Raw genomic sequence first — 19,907 nt, forward strand, 5'->3', positions numbered from 1 at the left:
CTCAGATCAGGTGTCAAATTCCATCTTGTGGGAGGCTCATAAAGAGGTAATTAGAGGTGAGCTTATTAGTTTGGGCACCAGGTTGAAGAGGAGTAGGTTAAAAGAGCTAAACTCTGTTGCTGCAGATATCAACGCTTGAAAGCTTGCATAAGAAGTCGCAGACTGAAGAGGTGTACACTTCCCTTGCTTCCCTACGTAAACAAGTGAAGGATATCCTCAATGTTAGAACTGCCAAAATACTCCAGAATCTACGTTTTAAACATTACCTTCACGGTAATAAAAGCACCAAGTTGATGTCCGCTCTCCTTAAACAGCAAAGGAATAGGTCCTTTATACAAGCGATAAAAGCCCCAGGGGGGAATAGACTCACAAACACACCCGCTATTGCCAGAGAGTTTTGTAAGTTTTATGAGGCCTTATATAACTTAAAAGACAAAAACCCAGGTCAAGGTATGACTTCACAAATTAAGGAATTTTTGAGCTCAATTAAAATCCCTACCATTTCAGAAGCGAATGGTATGGAGCTACTTAGACCCTTTACAGCAGAGGAGGTGACGAAAGTTTTAGACACGATACCATCGGGGAAGAGTCCTGGCCCAGATGGGTTTCCTATTACATATTATAAAAAGTTTAGGGACATACTTATTCCCCAGTTTGTGAGTCTGTGCAACTCTCTGTTAGGGGGTGGGACCCTACCCCCACAAGCTCAGGCAGCGCACATAACGGTGATCCATAAGGAAGGGAAGGATCAGGAGGCCTGTGGAAGCTATAGGCCAATCTCCTTGCTTAACACTGATCTAAAGTGGTGGGCTAAATTGCTAAGCGCTAGAATCTCCAAGCTTCTGCCTGGGCTTGTGGGGGAGGAACAAGTGGGATTTGTCCCAGGACGAGAGGGGAGGCATAATGTGAGTAGGGTAGTCCATGCTGTATCCTATGCTAAAAAGAACAGGACTCCATTGGTGCTACTGGGTACCGACGCGGAGAAGGCGTTCGACAGAGTCAGTTGGCTTTACATGCGCAGTGCTTTAGAAGCATTTGGTTTCCCTGAACAGTTTATTGGAGCCATATTTTCTCTGTACTCCTCACCATCAGCACGTATCATGGTAAATGGAACTCTGTCGGACGCCTTCCCAATACGCAATGGTACACGCCAGGGATGCCCGCTTTCCCCTACTCTCTTTGTACTTACCTTAGAGACCTTGTTGTTAAAATTTAGACAAAACCAGGTGATTAAAGGGTTACATCTAGGTACATTTACCCATAAAATGGCGGCGTTTGCCGATGATTTGCTTCTTTTGCTAACAGACCCAGTTGAAGCTATGACAGAAGTTTTGGATATCTTCCAAAAGTTTGAGGAATTGTCCAACTTCAAGATCAATATGGACAAATCAGAAGCATTGGGAATATCCCTTTCACAGACACAGCAATCTAAACTTAGGGATTTGACTCCCTTTAAATGGCCCTCAACCTCTATTAAGTACCTAGGCATAAACATACCTAGCAATCCTAGATTGCTGTTCAGTCTGAACTTCCTTCCTCTGCTGAAAAAGATTGAGAGCTTTTTAACAAAAAGCTCTTTACCATTCCTGTCCTGGCTAGGGAGGAAAAATGTGATCACGGCCTATGTTCTCCCTCAACTGCTATATACCCTTCGTTCGCTTCCATTACACTTGCCGGCGAATTACATGTCCAAAATTAGACTCCTGATTGGGAGATATATTTGGGCGAACAAAAAGGCTAGACTCCCCTTTGGGCTGCTTACTAGGAGACGAAAACAGGGTGGGATCTCACTCCCGGATATAGAACAATACACACAGGCCATTCACTTAGAGAGATGGATTGCTCTGACTAGACCTACACCCTCACCCATACATGTGGAGTTGGAACTTGCTCTACTGGGGGAAACAGCAGACTATATGTTGTGGTTTCCTTTCAAAAAGCCAGATAAGGATACTCTGATCAGTGCTATCACAAAGAGTACTATCCTCGCTTGTAATAAGACGTGGGCGCTCAATATGGGAGAGGGGAAGCTGTCACCTTTGATGCCACTCAGAATGTTGCCCCAAATACTAAATACAGCTCGTGTTGAAGCCAGTCCCATTTGGAAGTCCTTACCAGAAGTATTAGTGGGAGATCTTGCTAAATTGGGTAGCCAGTCAAGTTTTTATACCTCCCTTAGTAAAGAAAAGAATACAAAATGGGATTTTTTGCAGGAAAGAGATTTTGAAATCACGTGTACTAAGTTAAAAAAATCCAGACTTGTTCCACTAGCAGATCCTACGTGGTTAGAAACATATATATTGCTTCCCAAAACACCCCTGAAATGTATATCACTCATATATACGCAATTGTTGAGAGATAAGAATAGTTGCCTACCACCATATGTTGAAGCTTGGGAGAAAGAACTGAACTGTGTATTAGATGATAGTGACAGGAGATTTGTTTTAACTCATTCACATGGATTCTCAAAATGCATTCTGACCCAAGAAAATTCCCTGAAAATACTTACCAGATGGTATAGGACTCCTGAATGGCTATTCCAAATGGGGTTAGGGATGGATGACCTCTGCTGGAGGTGTGGAGAACATAGGGGATCTCTTTCGCATATCTGGTGGTTCTGTCCAGGTCTGAAGGGGTTTTGGGTGGATATTGAAAAACTGATTAATCAGATTTGTTTAACGAATTTGAGGCTTACACCGGAGTTAGTTCTATTGTGGCTACCCTCGACCGTCTTTAGACCGAACAGAATGAACCTGCCCACACATATGATAGCGGCTGCTAAGCTATTGATTCCTACAAAATGGAAGGATAGGGACCCACCGTCAATTAAAATGTGGCATGATAAAATGGATGACATATGTAGAATGGAGGAGCTGGTGGGGTGGTCTTGTCATAGCAGAGATAAATACTTGCAAACCTGGGAACCATGGATTAAATACACCAAAGATAAGAGATAATGATAGCTACAAAAGGGGGAATGTACCTTAAACAGCCTATGAGTTACTGTAGAGAAAGTTGGGCCATTAGATCTGCACTAAAGACAACCCAATGTAACTGAAAACTGGAGTGAACTTCTTAGCTTCAGCTTAACCTTTGATCTAGGAGCTGATGATACCTGTCTATATAGGAGAGAGTCAAGTCGGCAGGACCTACTTGTTACTTTTTCTTTTAGTGTTTATTTCCGTCTGTTGTATTATTTTTCTGTTTCCTCAGCATATGTATGCATACATGAAGGAATGAAAGGACCTGCTTGCATTGACTGTACCTGTTCACCTACTTGTGTTGTCAGGCTTATGGCCTAGGAGTATTGATTTTCCAGATTATCATTGTGAACGGGAGTGGTCGTTTGTATGCTATAATATACATGTACTGTTTGATGGTCTGCTCATCCATTATGTACAATATGACCATTATTTATCAATAAAAACAGATTTGACTAATACTGAAAAGTGACAGAAGCCCTTTAAAGGGGTTATCCAACCCCTTTATTGCCCCCAAAATGCCCAGGCACCTCATACAGGTTAAACTTACCCTGCTCCCTGGCACCAACGTTGCTCCTGATGCCCGCTGTTGCATCAAAACACATGGCGACGGGGGGAGCAGCCAATAGCAGGCCGCGACAGGGATGAGCCTCCCCATCACCCACGATGTAAGCCAGTTTTTGTCACAAACTGAGCCCGAATTATGGCACATTTATCTAAGGCAATCTCCTCTATTAGGTTTGTGATTTTTTTCACTGTAAACTGTGCCGAGTGGTTTGTGTTTGTTTGTGCTATTAACAAATTCTATTGTAATCATTTAAAAGGGTAAAATCTATTCTGTACCACATATCATTACTGTATTCAGTACATATCCGAAAGCCATATTCTTATACCTTAAATAATAGTTTGCTTCTGGTGATGTACACCTTAAAATGAATCTGTCATGCCGGATGCCGCCAGAGTTCAGTTTTATGCACATACTATACTACCCCCAATTTGGCAGTGGTGGAACGATGGGAAGGAAGTGTGTACATAAACTTTATCGATCCAGACTTGGGAGGAGTAGTAATATTCATGTAGCACTGCTTCTAATAGCACTCCAGGGAGGTGAAAGACTCCCTTTAAAAAGCTGCCCCCCAATATCAACAGTACAAAATGAATACTATATAAAAGTAAAAAGAGATGACCAACCTGTTGTGAGATCTGCCAGATCATGCACGTTCTGTCCCGAGAGCCAGAAATAAGATTCATACAGCAGTAATCTGTGGCTAGGCAGGTCACAATGTCTATTACATGTCGGACGGGGAAAATTAATGGAACAGACATAAACATGTTATATTACATTAATTTACATCTCAATAATTTAGAAAAGAGATGCTAAAAACTTTTAGCAATGTACATGATCCTTACCCATATGCCGGATGTGTTGTCCTATCACTTTGCCTTTAGCCAATGAAGTTACCCGGATGCTGTTATCCCAGTGACCCCCACTGAACAACACTTTCCCATCATGGGACACCACAAACAGTTTTGAAGTTACCTCAAGACCAGGAGCAAATGGACCAGACACCACCCTCTGAGTCCTAAAAGGGAGAGTTTATATAAAAGTAAAATATAGTGAGAAAACTTGACTTTAAGTGTACCTACTGTTTTGTTCTTTCTTAGTTAATACACTGCTCAAAAAAGATAAAGGGAACACACAAATAACACATCCTAGATCTGAATTAATTAAATATTCTTCTGAAATACTTTGTTCTTTACATTGTTGAATGTGCTGACAACAAAATCACACAAAAAAATAATAATGGAAATCAAATTTTTTAACCCATGGAGGTCTGGATTTGGAGTCACACTCAAAATTAAAGTGGAAAAACACACTACAGGCTGATCCAACTTTGATGCAATGTCCTTAAAACAATTCAAAATGAGGCTCAGTAGTGTCTGTGGCCTCCACGTGCCTGTATGACCTCCCTACAACGCCTGTGCATGCTCCTGATGAGGTGGCGGACGGTCTCCTGAGGGATCTCCTCCCAGACCTGGACTAAAGCATCTGCCAACTCCTGGACAGTCTGTGGTGCAACGTGACGTTGGTGGATAGAGCGAGACATGATGTCCCAGATGTGCTCAATTGGATTCAGGTCTGGGGAACGGGCGGGCCAGTCCATAGCATCAATGCCTTCGTCTTGCAGGAACTGCTGACACACTCCAGCCAAATCAGGTCTAGCATTGTCTTGCATTAGGAGGAACCCAGGGCCAACCGCACCAGCATATGGTCTCACAAGGGGTCTGAGGATCTCATCTCGGTACCTAATGGCAGTCAGGCTACCTCTGGCGAGCACATGGAGGGCTGTGCGGCCCTCCAAAGAAATGCCACCCCACACCATTACTGACCAAATGCCAAACCGGTCATGCTGGAGGATGTTGCAGGCAGCAGAACGTTCTCCACGGCGTCTCCAGACTCTGTCACGTCTGTCACATGTGCTCAGTGTGAACCTGCTATCATCTGTGAAGAGCACAGGGCGCCAGTGGCGAATTTGCCAATCTTGGTGTTTTCTGGCAAATGCCAAACGTCCTGCACGGTGTTGGGCTGTAAGCACAACCCCCACCTGTGGACGTCGGGCCCTCATATCACCCTCATGGAGTCTGTTTCTGACCGTTTGAGCAGACACATGCACATTTGTGGCCTGCTGGAGGTCATTTTGCAGGGCTCTGGCAGTGCTCCTCCTGTTCCTCCTTGCACAAAGGCGGAGGTAGCGGTCCTGCTGCTGGGTTGTTGCCCTCCTACGGCCTCCTCCACGTCTCCTGATGTACTGGCCTGTCTCCTGGTAGCGCCTCCATGCTCTGGACACTACGCTGACAGACACAGTAAACCTTCTTGCCACAGCTCGCATTGATGTGCCATCCTGGATAAGCTGCACTACCTGAGCCACTTGTGTGGGTTGTAGACTCCGTCTCATGCTACCACTAGAGTGAAAGCACTGGCAGCATTCAAAAGTGACCAAAACATCAGCCAGGAAGCATAGGAACTGAGAAGTGGTCTGTGGTGAGCACCTGCAGGACCACTCCTTTATTGGGGGTGTCTTGCTAATTGCCTATAATTTCCACCTGTTGTCTATCCCATTTGCACAACAGCATGTGAAATTGATTGTCACTCAGTGTTGCTTCCTAAGTGGACAGTTTGATTTCACAGAAGTGTGATTGACTTGGAGTTACATTGTGTTGTTTAAGTGTTCCCTTTATTTTTTTGAGCAGTGTATTTTAAGTCCAAAATTATATTCCAGTTAATTTTTGCAATATGGTGGAGTTAGGTCTTATTAAAACTAAAATAGTGTCAATATGGTGGAGTTAGGTCTTATTAAAACTAAAATGGTGTAATAAATATTTGCATAGATATAAGGCGAAGATGGGGGGGACTTACTTCACCAGGGAGGGAGGTATAGGATAAGCATATGACACCTATACCTTCCCCTCCCCGCCGAGATCGCTTGATATGATCGTATGGACTCGCCTCCACGTCCCAGAAGAATGACACCAGGGTTCCAAGTGGAGAGTTCTTTAATGGTTAATAGCTCAACGCGTTTCGGGGTATATATCCCCCTTTCTCAAATGCAAGTAAAATACAATGCAAGAGTGTGCATGGCAACATACATAAATAGGGGTGGTAATCAGTCAATTAAGAGTCAAGTGGTGGCAAAATTTGGCGTGGACCGGAAGTGGGCGGGGCTTCACCTCCAGTCCGATTGTCCGAGTCATGTGACCCATAGTTATTGAATAATAATGTTGTATGCATATGGTGGCGGCATGTGAGATGGCCTCTTTAGGGGTTGAGGGCCCTTTAGGAGGATTTCTCTTGCTTGAGCCGTATCGTCGGTTGTATGTGTCCATCATGCGTTCCAGAGTGGAACGCACGGGGGGACTTCCGGTTCCTACTGCATGCGTTCCAAAGTGGAACGCATGCCCGAACTTCCAGTTCACGGCTGGAAGCCCAGAAGTATGGACACTTGCTCACTCCGCCCCGAGGTGGAGTGCTAGTGTGAGGCACAGTGGTGTTGCGTTCCACTATGGAGCGCAACATGTGGGCATACTGGTGTAAATGGATTGGTTGAGGGGAGCCATGGACATGGGGATGAAAAGAAATTAAAAGGACATGTACTAGCCTGACATGTCTAATGGTCTAAAGGGAAGTATGGGGATAAAGGGAAACACACACATATATATTTGTAAAGCAATATAAATATAGATAGATAATGAATAATAAAAAAGAAGGAAAAATGAATAAAAAGAAATAAAACAAAGAAATATATATATATATATATATATATATATATATATATATATATATATATATATATATTAAAAAAAAAAAAAAAAAAAAAAAGAAAATAAATATATATATATAAATGAGTTTCAATAAGAGGGAGGTTGAATGGTGGGCTGTTGGCCCTATAAAATGATAAAAATATATATTGTCATTTGGATAAGATAAAATATATTATTATATGGATGAAGTGATAGGGGCGGGGGTAATATAATGTATAGGGTGTTAGTGAGGGGTGGGGGTGAAACAGGGGGGGGCACGTCCATAGAATGAAACATATTCAATGTTGAATTAGACAAAAAGGGGTGGGCGTGTAACAGACATTAGGCGAACATCCATTAGAGAAAGCATGTTTGGTATGGAATTTGTACAAATGAACAAATAAGTGAATAAAGTAAATAAATAATATGAAAACATATATGCGTATACACAGCTACATACATGTATAGAGAGAGACACATTCATGTATGGGAAAATTTTTTATAAAAATTGAATAAGCTAAGTGAATGTAATGATGCACCCTATTATATTGAGCCAAGGGTCAAAAGGTTCGGATCATTTTACTTGTGGGGTAATAGTGGTTGATCATTAGCATTTATTGTGTTGTAGGGATTCGTTGCGGCCGAACGGAATGAGAGAGTTGAAACGGAAAATCCAGTACATTTCTTTTTGACATAATTCTCGAAAGAAATTTGGAATCCATTCTATATGGGTCAAGTTCAGAGAAGATGCATTGCGAGAGTGGACTTGTGCGAAGTGTCTTGAGACACTATGTTTCATGTATTTTTTTTGTTATATTTGAGCGGTGGGAATTGATAAGGTCTCTAAGGCTCTGGGTGGTGTGGCCCATGTATTGAAGGCCACATGGACACTGCAGCATGTATATTACATGAGATGTGCTGCAGTCCATGTGGCTACGTAGTGGGAACAGCCGTTTTGAACAGCCACAGAGGTCAAGTAAACCTCCATCAGAAATGGAAACCATAGGGGCTGGTTAACTAATCCTGTAGATGGTGTAAACTTGGCTGTCTAGACTTGCACTAAGCTGATCACAGTGGCCCAGGCTGGATAAATGTGGTGCTTGGTTAGACATTTTGCCTAAACAAGCCCTCACATGGCTGTTAACAGAAAAAAAAAGTTATGGCTCCAGGAGGGCAGAGATAGGTCATCAGTTTCTGATCAGTGGGGATGCAACACCTGGGATCCCTGCTGATCAGCTGTTTGATAAGGCAGCCTTCTCTCAGCTTACAGCTGTACATTGTATAGCGGATGTGCTGAGTATCGCAGCTCAGGCCTATTCACTTCAATGGAGCTGAGCTGCACCCAGGGCATGTGACCAATGAACCTCACCTCGCCTAGGCAAAGCTGTGAGAAGGCCTCGGCGCCGCTGCCTTCTCAAACAGCTTGGGGCCTCAAGTGTTGGTCTTCACCAATCCGATACCTATACAGGGGATCAAAATTACCTACAGTAGGTTTACACTTACTTTTGATTAGATACAGTTTGGTCCTTAGTAAAGGTGAAATAATTTGAAATGTTCTTGTCATATGGTAGCCATCCATGGGTTCCAATAATTAGGCTCTGACCTATTGTTACCTAAACCAGACAAACAGAACAAACTGAATTAATGATATCAAGTGGCTGAATATTTCATACCATTAAAGTGCTAGGCATTACACTACACATATATAATTGGCCTCATTAAACACTACTGCAAGTGGATTCTGAAGTGAAAGACAGAAAATGAAAAATGTGATCAGCTTTTTTTTTTTCTTAGCAGCTTCTTTAACTTTTGTTCACAGAGTAAAAGAATACAAGAGAACCTATCAAAAGGGTCGGACTGGCCCACCACAGTACCAGAGGATCCTCCGGTGTTCCCAAGCTCTGACAATAGTGGACTTGTAATAAAGTAGGGCCCTTAAAGGATAACTGTCGTATTTTTTTTTTTTTTTTTTGGAGTATTGGATTGTGGTGATTAATATCTCCTTGGTGGCCCTATTTCAACTTTTCACTGTGTATTCAATTACCCCTTAATTCCACATTTTTGTTCCCTGTACTGCCTACTTTTACCTCTGCTTAAAATAGGGTTGCTAGGCATGTAGCAGGCTGCGTGCCAGGTCAGATTACTGACAGCCAGGGACTGTAAGTAAATGATTAAAGCCAGGTCCTCCCCAGCAGCTGATAACAGTGCCTGGGCTGTGTGCACTTCTCCCTGTCCCTGCGCTTGGCAGACGCTCCCTCACTCAGCAGAGCTGGAGAAGGCAGAGTTGAATCAGCGCAGAGCAGGGAAAGGAGATCTGCCGTCTGCTCAGTGTATAAATGAAAGCAACATGTGGTAAGAGGACCCCTTTGTGCTGCAGGAGATTAACCCTTTAGGGGGAGGGCTCTGGTTACTGACACTTTTGGGGGGGCTATTGTTACTGGCTAGTGAGGGCAGGTGGTATTAGCCTCCGGGTGAGGGCAGTGGCGGCCATCTTAACTGAAAAGTGAAATTGCAGTTTTATGCAGACTGGTTGCTAAGGGCTGAATCTTATTAAATATGGGGTAAGTCAGTCTACTAGTAACTGATTCTGGAATATCATGTTATTAGTAACTACATATATGAAAATTGAAATTAGGGTCTAAGTGTGACAGTTATCCTTTAAGGTCCTATATATACAGTGGGTGGACACTCAGAATAATTTCCTCTGGTAGGCCCAAGGGACTTCAGTCCAGCGCTGCCCATCACTAACTGTACATTCATGAAATAAACGAGTATACAAATTCTGTAGAATTGATAATGCCAGGGTTACCTGTGCAATGTAACATGATATCTTCTCTGCAGCCAATTAAAATTATGCTGTCAGGAGTCAGAAAGGAAGTGCTAGTACTTGCCATGTACACTTTTTCAGCCAATTATGTATTAAGCAGAGTCGCATTTGTCATGTGATTGGCTAAAACGTTGCACATGTAAAACTAGGATACGGGGGTGTATGCCACCTGGACCCGGTGATTTGTCTATATTAATCTTTTTAAGATTCCACTGCAGTTATTCCTGGGTGAGACAGGCCATTTTTAATGGGTAGTTTACATTGACACTCTGCATTTCATCTTACAGTTCATTTACCCTGGTAAATACAGTGGAGAAAGATATTTAATAGCTTTGCTTTCTCCCCATCGCTTTGTAAGGGGCCAACACTTTCAGGTTTGAACTTTAACCCTTTAAAATAATTGAAGAAAATTTTAGGGTTAGTTTTAATGTCTTTGGCAATAAGTCTCTGTCTCCAGCTTGGCTGATTTTATCTGTCTTTTACATATTCTATTTATTTTCCTTATAGTTTTTCAATTTTTCCTCACTACCTTCATGTTTCAGTGATTTAAATAGTTTCTTTTTGTCATTTATTGCTCCCTTTACGTTTCTATTTATCCACATTGTTTTTTTTCTAATACCTCACCCTTCTATTCCCATAAGGAAATTTTTTTGGCTGCATTTTTATTTTTAAGGACCTTGTGCCAGTTATTGAGGCTAATGGCCTCTCTTAGCGGGTCAAATTTTGCTTTTTGGAAGTTTGATATTTTTGTGCCTCATCGAAGAAACACTCTTTGAGTGACAACTGGAAATCTGGTATATTATGGTCACTACACACTAGGTGTCCTCCAACCTTCATGTCTGTTCTTCTGTCAGGTATATTGGTTAATAATAACTCCAGTATGGCTGTCCCTCTAGTTGGGTCCTGTACCAGTTGGGAAAGGTAGTTGTCTTCGGTTATTGCCAAGAACCCGTATTCTTTATGAGATGTACAGGTTTCAGTTTCCCAGTCTATATAAGGGTAGCTAAAGTTCCCCATAATGATTACCTCATTATGATTTGCTGCCTCATCTATTTCCCTAAGGGTCCATTCAGACGTCCGTAGTGTTTTGTGGTCTGCAATTCGCGGACCGCAAAACACTGACACCGCACATGGATGGCACTATATAGAGGATTCCTATTCTTGTCCGCAGCTGCGGACAAGAATAGGACATGCTCTATTTTTTTGCAGAGCCGCGGACCGGAAATGCGGATAGCACAGTGTGCTGTCTGCATCTTTTCCGGCCCCATTGAAAATGAAAACATTTGGTCCCGGACAACCCCTTTAACCAGTTTATTATTCAGGCTTCTGGCATTAGTAAACATACAATTAAGAGGTTTTGGATTTTTTTTTCACCCAGGTCCTTTCCTTACAAAACTATTCTGATCCCTCCCTCCATTCCATTTTTTTCTGCTAACAAAGCAAGGATTAACAGCCAAACTAAACTCAATATTTATTTCCCTGATTCTGTAGTTTGCAGAAACACCCCATATGTGGTCAAAAAACTGCTGTACGGACACACGGCAGGGCGCAGAAGGAAAGGAACGCAATATGGTTTTTGGAGGGCAGATTTCACTGGGATAATTTTAACTTGCCATGTCACATTTGAAGACCCCCTGATGCACCCCTAGAGTAGAAACTACAAAGAAAAGTGACCCCATTTTGGAAACTACGGGATAAGCTGGCAGTTTTGTTGGTACTATTTTAGAGTACAGATGATTTTTGGTTGCTCTATATTACACTTTGTGAGGCAAGGTAACAAAAAAATAGCTGTTTTGCCACAGTTTTTATTTTTTGTTATTTACAACGTTCATCTGACAGGTTAGATCATGAGCTATTTTTATAGAGCAGGTTGTTACGGACGCGACAATATCAAAAAATATTTTTGGGGTTGTTTGTTTCAGTTTTAAATAATGCATTTTTGAAAAAAAGGATTTTTTAGGGTCTCCATAGTCTGAAAGCCATAGTTTTTTTTTTTTTTTTTTTTGGCGAATATCTTTTGTAGGGGCTCATTTCTTTCGGTATAAGATGACTGTTTGGTACAATTTTGGGGTGCATATGACTTTTTGATCGCTTGCTATTACACTTTTTGTGATGTAAAGTGACAAAATAGCTTTTTGACACTATTTTTATTAAAACGTTTTTACGATCTTCACCTGAGGGGTTAAATCAAGTGATATTTTTATAGAGAAGGTTGATACGGACACGGTGATACCTAATATGTATACTTTTTTTTTTTTTACATTTAACACAATAAAGCCATTTTTGAAACAAAAAAATATAAAAATCATGTTTTTGTGTCTCCATAGTCTAAGAGCCATAGTTTTTTTTATTTTTTGGGCGATTGTCCTATGTAGGGCCTCATTTTTTGTGGGAATGAGGTGACGGTTAGATTGATACTATTTTGGGGGGCATACCGGCATATCGCTTGGTGTTGCACTTTTAGTGATGTAAGGTGACAAAGATGGCTTTTATTTTTTATGGTGTCTATTCGTTACAGAACGCGGCGATACCTAATATATGCGGTTTTTCTTTTTTTTTCTATTTTTTATTATAAAATCAGTAAGTAGTACACAAACAGGATGCCTAGGAGACCCAGCCCGAGGCTGGATCTCCTTTGCACCCGTAGAAGGCAGGTCCTGATGTCGTGCAGGGCATCGGGCTGCCTTGTCACACATCGGGTCCCCGCAGGGACTCGATGCGCTGCTTCACCCACCACAAACCATTTCTATGTCGCGGTCAGCGCGAACCGCGCGCTTAGAAGGGGTTAATCCTGTAAACAGCGATGCCGGCGGATACAGCAGGGGCCCGGCTACCAGGGTCTACCGGACCCCTGTAGTGATCTGGCGCGCACCGCTCCGGTGCCCGCCCGATCATCCCGCCGTGCATGTACGGCGGAATGCATTCTGGCAGGCAATGCATCCCCCGCCGTACATGCACGGCGTTCTGCGTTAAGGGGTTAATCTAAAGTCACATATCGTAAGTCACACACTTAATACAAACACACACTTGAAATTAAAACACGCAAACTCTTCCAAACTCGCGTTTTGAGTCTGCTTATATAGGTGTTGCTCCCAGACAACTTCAAACCAGACTGCTGCTTTTTTACCCCTCTGGATTCATTTAACTCCTTTTAACACTTTCTATGTAAAATTAACCTATTCTTTCAAACTATACCTCTAGCAGATATATACGATTGCGAGAACAATTTTAGCTAAAATCCAAGAACCTTTATTAAGCCAGATTTAATTTCTGAAAACTCACCAGTGTTTCTGGGCTCCCTTGAGATATAAAGGAACGTAACTGACTTTTTGGGACAATGGCTTTAACCACAGGAATTTCATCACTAATACCCTGCAGAGAAAGAGAGGTAAAGGACAATATGTTTACAATCAATTCTTTATTACTTAAATGCTTACTTTAAAAATAACAAAGAATGCTAAGTCAGAGCTGACTGTGTAAACCAAAATTATAAAAAAGTGACAGTCTGCTATTTTATGGTGGCTGTGTTCCCCAGATCTACCTTTATAAAGAATGATTTCAGTTCTGTGAGGTTTTGGAACAAATTCAGTGTTCCATTGTCTAGTTTGGTCTGTTTCAGCAAAGCTTCCTCTGCAGATAGCCGAGTTGGATGAGGTTCCTGCATTGAATTAGAATAAAGTTAGTAAAAATAAAAAGGTTTGAGACAAAATTTTCCTAAGTTTCCAAAACATTTCATATACTGCTTAACCCCTTCCCGACTGCCAACTGTGTATATACGTCCTATCTGCACATGCCCTGTGTAGATAGAACGTGTATATACGTGCTGGCAGCGCTTTAATCCCAGCGCTGGGATTAAAGTTCCTGCAATCTAGCAAGAGCAGGTCGGGTCCCGGCTGACAGACACAGTGGGGACCCTGAGAAGAAGACAGGAGCGGTTTATTACCGCTTCTGCCTTCTTCTGTGTCGGCAGGAAAGCGCTGCACAAGCACATGGTGGAGGGAGCAGGAAGCCGCTTCCTCTGTTAGTCCTGGCGGTCACGTGACCGCCAGGTGTCTCAGGGCAGGAGCAGAGCTGCAGGATCTATGGACACCTTGATCAGTCAATGTCCTCCAGAGGTCTTTTAATGACTCCCTGAGGACATATTATGTGCCAAAAATAAATAAAAACAAAAATAAAAAAATACAAGAAAGAAATAAATAAAATAATAAAAAATACAGTCGCTAACAGAAACAGCCACCATAGTCGCCCCATTCACTCAAACCTATACGTTATATATGAAAATGATAGTCACAAAATAGGGAACCCATTGCAATATTAATTTGTGTAATTTTGTGTGTAATATTGTGTGTAATTAAAAAAATTACTTTTTAATAATAATTAGCTGTTTTCCTCCAATTTAAACCCAAAAAACTCTAAATAAAAAGTCCTAAGTGTAAAAAAAAAAACAACGAGATTTTTGTATAACTTACCAGTAAAATCTCTTTCTCGCTCTTCATTGGGGGACACAGAAACCGTGGGTATATAGCTCTAGGAGGCGTTGACACTAGTAAAAGCTGTTAGCTCCTCCCCTGGCAGCTATACCCCCTCCAGCCTGGAGAGAGAGCTTCAGTTTGTGAGAAGCAGTAGGAGAAGCAAGTAAACCAACGAAAAAACATGGAACAGCAACAATGCTAAGAACCGAACTAGGTTCTAACCAGCAACCGCCACAACTGTGGCCGAACAATACTGGGTGAGTGCCGTGTCCCCCAATGAAGAGCGAGAAAGAGATTTTACTGGTAAGTTATACAAAAATCTCGTTTTCTCGCCCATGTTCATTGGGGGACACAGAAACCGTGGGACGTCCGAGAGCAGTCCACAGGGAGGGAAAACCACAGACACATGGAGCAGGCGCTCCTGCAGGCAACTAAGAACTGTCCCCTGCAAGACCACGCGGCCCACGCAGAGACCGACGATGCATAAGTATGCACCTGGTAATCTCTTGTGAACATGTGTAAGGAGGACTGGGAGCCACCTTACACAACTGTGCAGCCGAAGTGCGATTCCTCCGAGCCAAAGATGCGCCCACCGCTCTTGTGGAGTATTCGTGATCCATAAGGTCGGAACCCTGCCTCAGGCGCAGTATGCTTTAGCAAATGTAGACCGAATTCGGCGCGCGATTGCCCCATGGAAGCAGCCAAACCCCTCCGAGGACCCTTCGGAATGACAAAAAGGGGATCCGTACGGCGGAGGGGACCGGAGGCTGTTAAACAGATCTTCAGAGCTCTAACAACGACCAATGGTGTAACTCCATGTCCTTAGGGTGAAGGAGATGGGCAAAGTAAGGGAAGGACAATTTCCCCGTTAATATGGCCCCGTTAATATGGAAGTCAGAGACCCCGTTTGGAAGAACTGAAGGGACAGGCCAGCGAAGACTTGGACCCTATGGAGAACCAGGAAGAATTCTCTACAGAGAGCGCCGCCAACACAGACACACGTCTGATGGAAGTGATAGCGACCAGAAAAAAAACTACCTTCTAGGACAGGAGTCGGAAAGGAAAAAACCCTCCCACAAGGGCTCCATGGAATCTGAGAGCGCTGGAAAGGATAGAAGGCGACGATGCCTGACTCTGCAAGAACTAATGGCCAGACCAAGGTCCAACCCTGATTGTAGGACAGGACCGTGAGGGAGAAAAACGAAGTGGCAGAACATTTTCGCTTTCACAGAAAACCAGGAAGGACCTCCAGGTCCTGATAGATCCTGGACGATGCAGGCCGGCGGAAGACATCCGCCGAAAAAATCTCTTTGCATAGAACAGCGGTCCTAATAGCCATGCCGGCAACGAAGAGGCCTAAAATACTAATGGAAGATCGTACTCTGCGAAGGAAGGACATCTCAGAGTGGCAGTGACCAGGAAGTCCCCTAGAAGGAGACTAGGTCGGCGTACCACGTGCGACGGCCAATCCCCAGGGCGACTAGGATAGTCGGAATACCCCCCATTCTGATCTTCCGTAGAACTCTGGGTAGGAAGGGGAAGGGGGGAAAACGCAAGGAGGGAGAACCCTTAACGGGGGAATCAGGGCGTCCACGCTCGGGAGAGAAAGGTGGGAAGTTTCTGAGACAGTCTCGAAGCCAAGTCCACACGTCCAGGACCGAACTTCCGTACCAGGAATGGAACGTCTATCAACACGGCAAGACGTGACAGCAACCCCGCTCCGTCTGATGTGGGGAGTCTCACAGTCTACCCCCGGAATGGGCAGTGGAAAGTATGATCACCAGAGGGCTGACGTGACCTAGACATTAGTTATGTCGCAAGAGAGGTAATATAAATATATACAGGTAACGCACTCAGGACCAATGGAAGGATTCACCTGCAAAAGGAGAAAAGTGGAGCGCGCCACATCTCACCAGCCGGGTCCGAAACTCTGAAATAGAAGGCCACTAAAGAATACCCCGTGCAAATGCCGATGTAGCCAGGGATTGAGTGGCTGTGCCAAAACTCCGCCAGAGGACGAAGTCAAGTAAGGGGAGCCACAACTGTATCGCTAGCCCATATTCCAGCAGAGGAGGGGGCCACACCGCAGAGGCCACCAATTCAGATCTAGAAGAATCTGCCACCTGACGAAGGAGCTGTGCAGTAAGAACCGTAGTATACAGTGGTAACGCAAATACCACTCACCCAGAAACAGACAGCGCTTGCCCCGTTGGCGCAAAACTAAAGGGCCATCTGTAGAAGCCATGGCACCATACTGCCCCAGTTAAGAAGAGCTAGCTTTCAAACTTTATCTGGAAGGGCTCTGAACAGGAGCAACATCAAGCTAGCGTCAGGGGGGACTACACAGTCAGTGAACACTCGACTCGCTGAAACGTACTCCCCAGAATATGCGCAATGGCAGATGCATTACGTATTGATGAGGACAATGTCCTGAACGACTGGAACCGAAGAGGTCCGCGGAGAAGGGTGGTCTCTAGGACATATAAGTGTTGCTAGGCAACCTCTCTGAAAGACAGAGGATGTCACAACCATGCTCCAAACCAGCACCGAAAGATAAGAAGGATACCAAGTGGAGACCGCGACCGTATCCACTGGCGGCACCACTACACCGCAGATGCAGAGCACCGGCATCCGCGGGTATCGACTGTTGCCTCGCCCCCCCGAAGAAGCTAAGGCATCTAGAGCCGTAGCGTAGATGAACTGTAGCAATCTAAGCTGCTCGGGTATGCCCCTGTAAGTGGATCACTCGTGGAAGGGGAATGCAACAGGAAGCACGGTGATGGGAGAAAGACTGATGAATACGGCAGGGACAGAACCCAGACCCAGTGGAGATGCAAGGCCGCCAAGCAGGCAGGCGGGCAGGCTGGAGGGGTATGGGGGTTCGATGGCCTGGAGCAGGCATCTACTTATCTGTCCAGCCGCCATCTTCACCCTTCCTCTCGTTCCAGCAGGGTCACCCCTTCAGCTACCGGCACCGTAGTGGCAGGACGCTGGAATTGAGGAACTTGGACGGGTGACCCCATGGCTGGCGGGATGCAGGGAAGCGAGGCTGCCCTGGTCCACCTGGTCTTCTGTGGGGGAGGCAGCAGTGCGGATGACCGTCACTGGCGCAACTCGATCCCGGGAGAGCAGGGAGGCGAGGCGTCCACTGTTTTCCCATCTGAAAAAAATAAGGAAAAAAATAAACTAAAATAAAAAATATTCAGGAGATCCCTGCAGAGCAGGGAGGTCTTGCCTCCTATTGACACTAGAAAAAAACTGAATCTCTCTCTCCAGGCTGGAGGGGGTATAGCTGCCAGGGGAGGAGCTAACAGCGTTTACTAGTGTCAACGCCTCCTAGAGGACATAGCTATACCCACGGTTCCTGTGTCCCCCAATGGATATGGGCAAGAAAAAAAATTAGCAAAATAAAAAAGGTACGGTCACTAAACCACCACATGCACAAAATCTCAAAACATTGCCTGAACATTCAGGCCTTTTTTGGGCCCAGTCATGAAAGGGTTAATAATGTTCACACATTGCAAATCCACTTAAAAAGGCCAATTGCTAAAGTAATGGACACCAAATTCTCCAAAGACAGAAAATTATCAGACAGGCGTAATTTCAAATGTGTGCAGACAGTTTTAATCCAAACTTAGTCTTTTTTCTTCTTTATGGAGAACTAATGGTCTGGTCCTAAATGCACTATGATTCTCAAAATTTTGGCTAGGCCACAACCAGGAGCTGGCGCTTTGTGTCTTCATTTGCTAAAAAGCTCCTTTAGACATAAATAAAGTAATGATCTACCTAAATTAGGTGGCAGTTGTAGAGAATAAATGGCGCTCCAATGTCCAAAAATATTACTAACTGCAGGCTTAGGCCTCATGCACACGGCCGTGCCGTTTTTAGCGGTCCGCAAAAAACGGAAGCCGCCCGTGTTGCCTTCCGCAATTTGCGGAACTGAATGGGCGCCCGCAATATAAATGCCTATTCTTGTCCGCAAAGCGCGGACAAGAATAGGACATGTTATATTTTTTTAGCTGTGCCGCGGAACGGAGCTACGGATGCGGACAGCACACGGAGTGCTGTCCGCATCTTTTGTGGCCCCATTGAAGTGAATGGGTCCGCATGCGAGCCGCCGTTTCGGACCCAAACAACGGCCGTGTGAATGAGGCCTTACTTGAATTAAGGTTTTACACCAGTGCTTTATTCACATGTCCTTCAACAGGATTGTTGAAAAACCCCATCAAACAAGTTCTCTCCTGGCCTATCAAGTATTTTTTGTTACAAATCTTATCTTTACTTAGTGACAGTGCTGTACGCCTAAATGACTTCCCCTAATAACAAGCAAGGGACCTCCCTTTCCAACTATATGCATTAGACACACAGCTGTGGTTCACCTGATGAAAACACAAATTTTGTATTTTTTATTTTTATAAATTCTCTTTAACACTGTTTTTGCCTTTTGCTGCCGTAACCATTGCTTTTGTTGCTTCCAAGCTCCACTAATCTCTGTGGTCAGCCCCTCCCCGGCTGGTTTGATTGACAGGGCCAGGCAGTGGTAAAGCAGGCAGGGATGCTATAGGTCTGTGATGGCTAACCTCCGGCACTCCAGCTGTGGTAAAACTACGACTCCCAAGAAGTACACTTGCTTGGCTTTCCCCAGAACTCCATAAAAAGGAAAGGAGCATGCTAGGAGTCGTAGTTTCACCACAGCTGGAGGTTAGCTATCACTGCTATAAGTGCTGGCTGTGTAGTTACATAGGAGCCCAATGTCACCCCAAAGCAGCTTTCTACTGTCTATAGACTGCATTCAAAGGACTCAAGCGGAGAGTTACACGCATAACTACGAAGTGATATACATGATATTCAAACCTTAATTCAGTGTGAATGACAGCCAATGGGGAGGGTGGGGTGGGATATATATATATATATATATATATATATATATATATATATATATATATATATAGATTTTCTAATATCTTAGGCGTGAACTTAAGTTGACGCATATAATTCATGTATAATGATGATATGATTGATATATTACTGTACGTCAATGTGTTCAATATTGTTTTTATGTATTAATATTTTGACTTCTAAAATAAAAAAAACTATTTAAAAAAAAAAAAAAAAAAAAAAAAAAAAAGGACTCAATGAAGTTAATGAATATCAAGGCTCACAATTACTGGGGGAATGCTGACTGGGGAAAGAAACTAAGTGTATCAGTCACCAATTTTTGAGGTGTGATCTCTATCAGTTTAAATATTACATATTCCATTTGTGGACATTAGATAAATGATGATATGTCTTACTTTATAGTGCCTCATAGACAGGAGGCCCGCGCTA

General features: G+C 43.7%; 1 protein-coding gene across 4 annotated transcripts in view; it reads right to left on the reverse strand.

Annotated features, from left to right (window-relative positions):
• NBEAL1 (neurobeachin like 1) overlaps positions 1-19,907 on the reverse strand; it is a 245,395-nt gene that overhangs the window by 30,873 nt on the left and 194,615 nt on the right. For all 4 annotated transcript variants that reach the window (XM_040441754.1, XM_040441755.1, XM_040441756.1 and 1 more), the window contains 5 exons: positions 13,649-13,765; positions 13,390-13,479; positions 8,784-8,893; positions 4,392-4,564; positions 4,173-4,267 (listed from right to left, as the gene is read on the reverse strand). In XM_040441754.1, the coding sequence (XP_040297688.1) occupies positions 4,173-4,267; positions 4,392-4,564; positions 8,784-8,893; positions 13,390-13,479; positions 13,649-13,765 (585 nt within the window). The remainder of the gene's footprint in view (positions 1-4,172; positions 4,268-4,391; positions 4,565-8,783; positions 8,894-13,389; positions 13,480-13,648; positions 13,766-19,907) is intronic.

The sequence above is a fragment of the Bufo bufo genome, chromosome 7, assembly GCF_905171765.1.
Source record: "Bufo bufo chromosome 7, aBufBuf1.1, whole genome shotgun sequence".
Taxonomy (NCBI): Eukaryota; Metazoa; Chordata; class Amphibia; order Anura; family Bufonidae; genus Bufo; species Bufo bufo.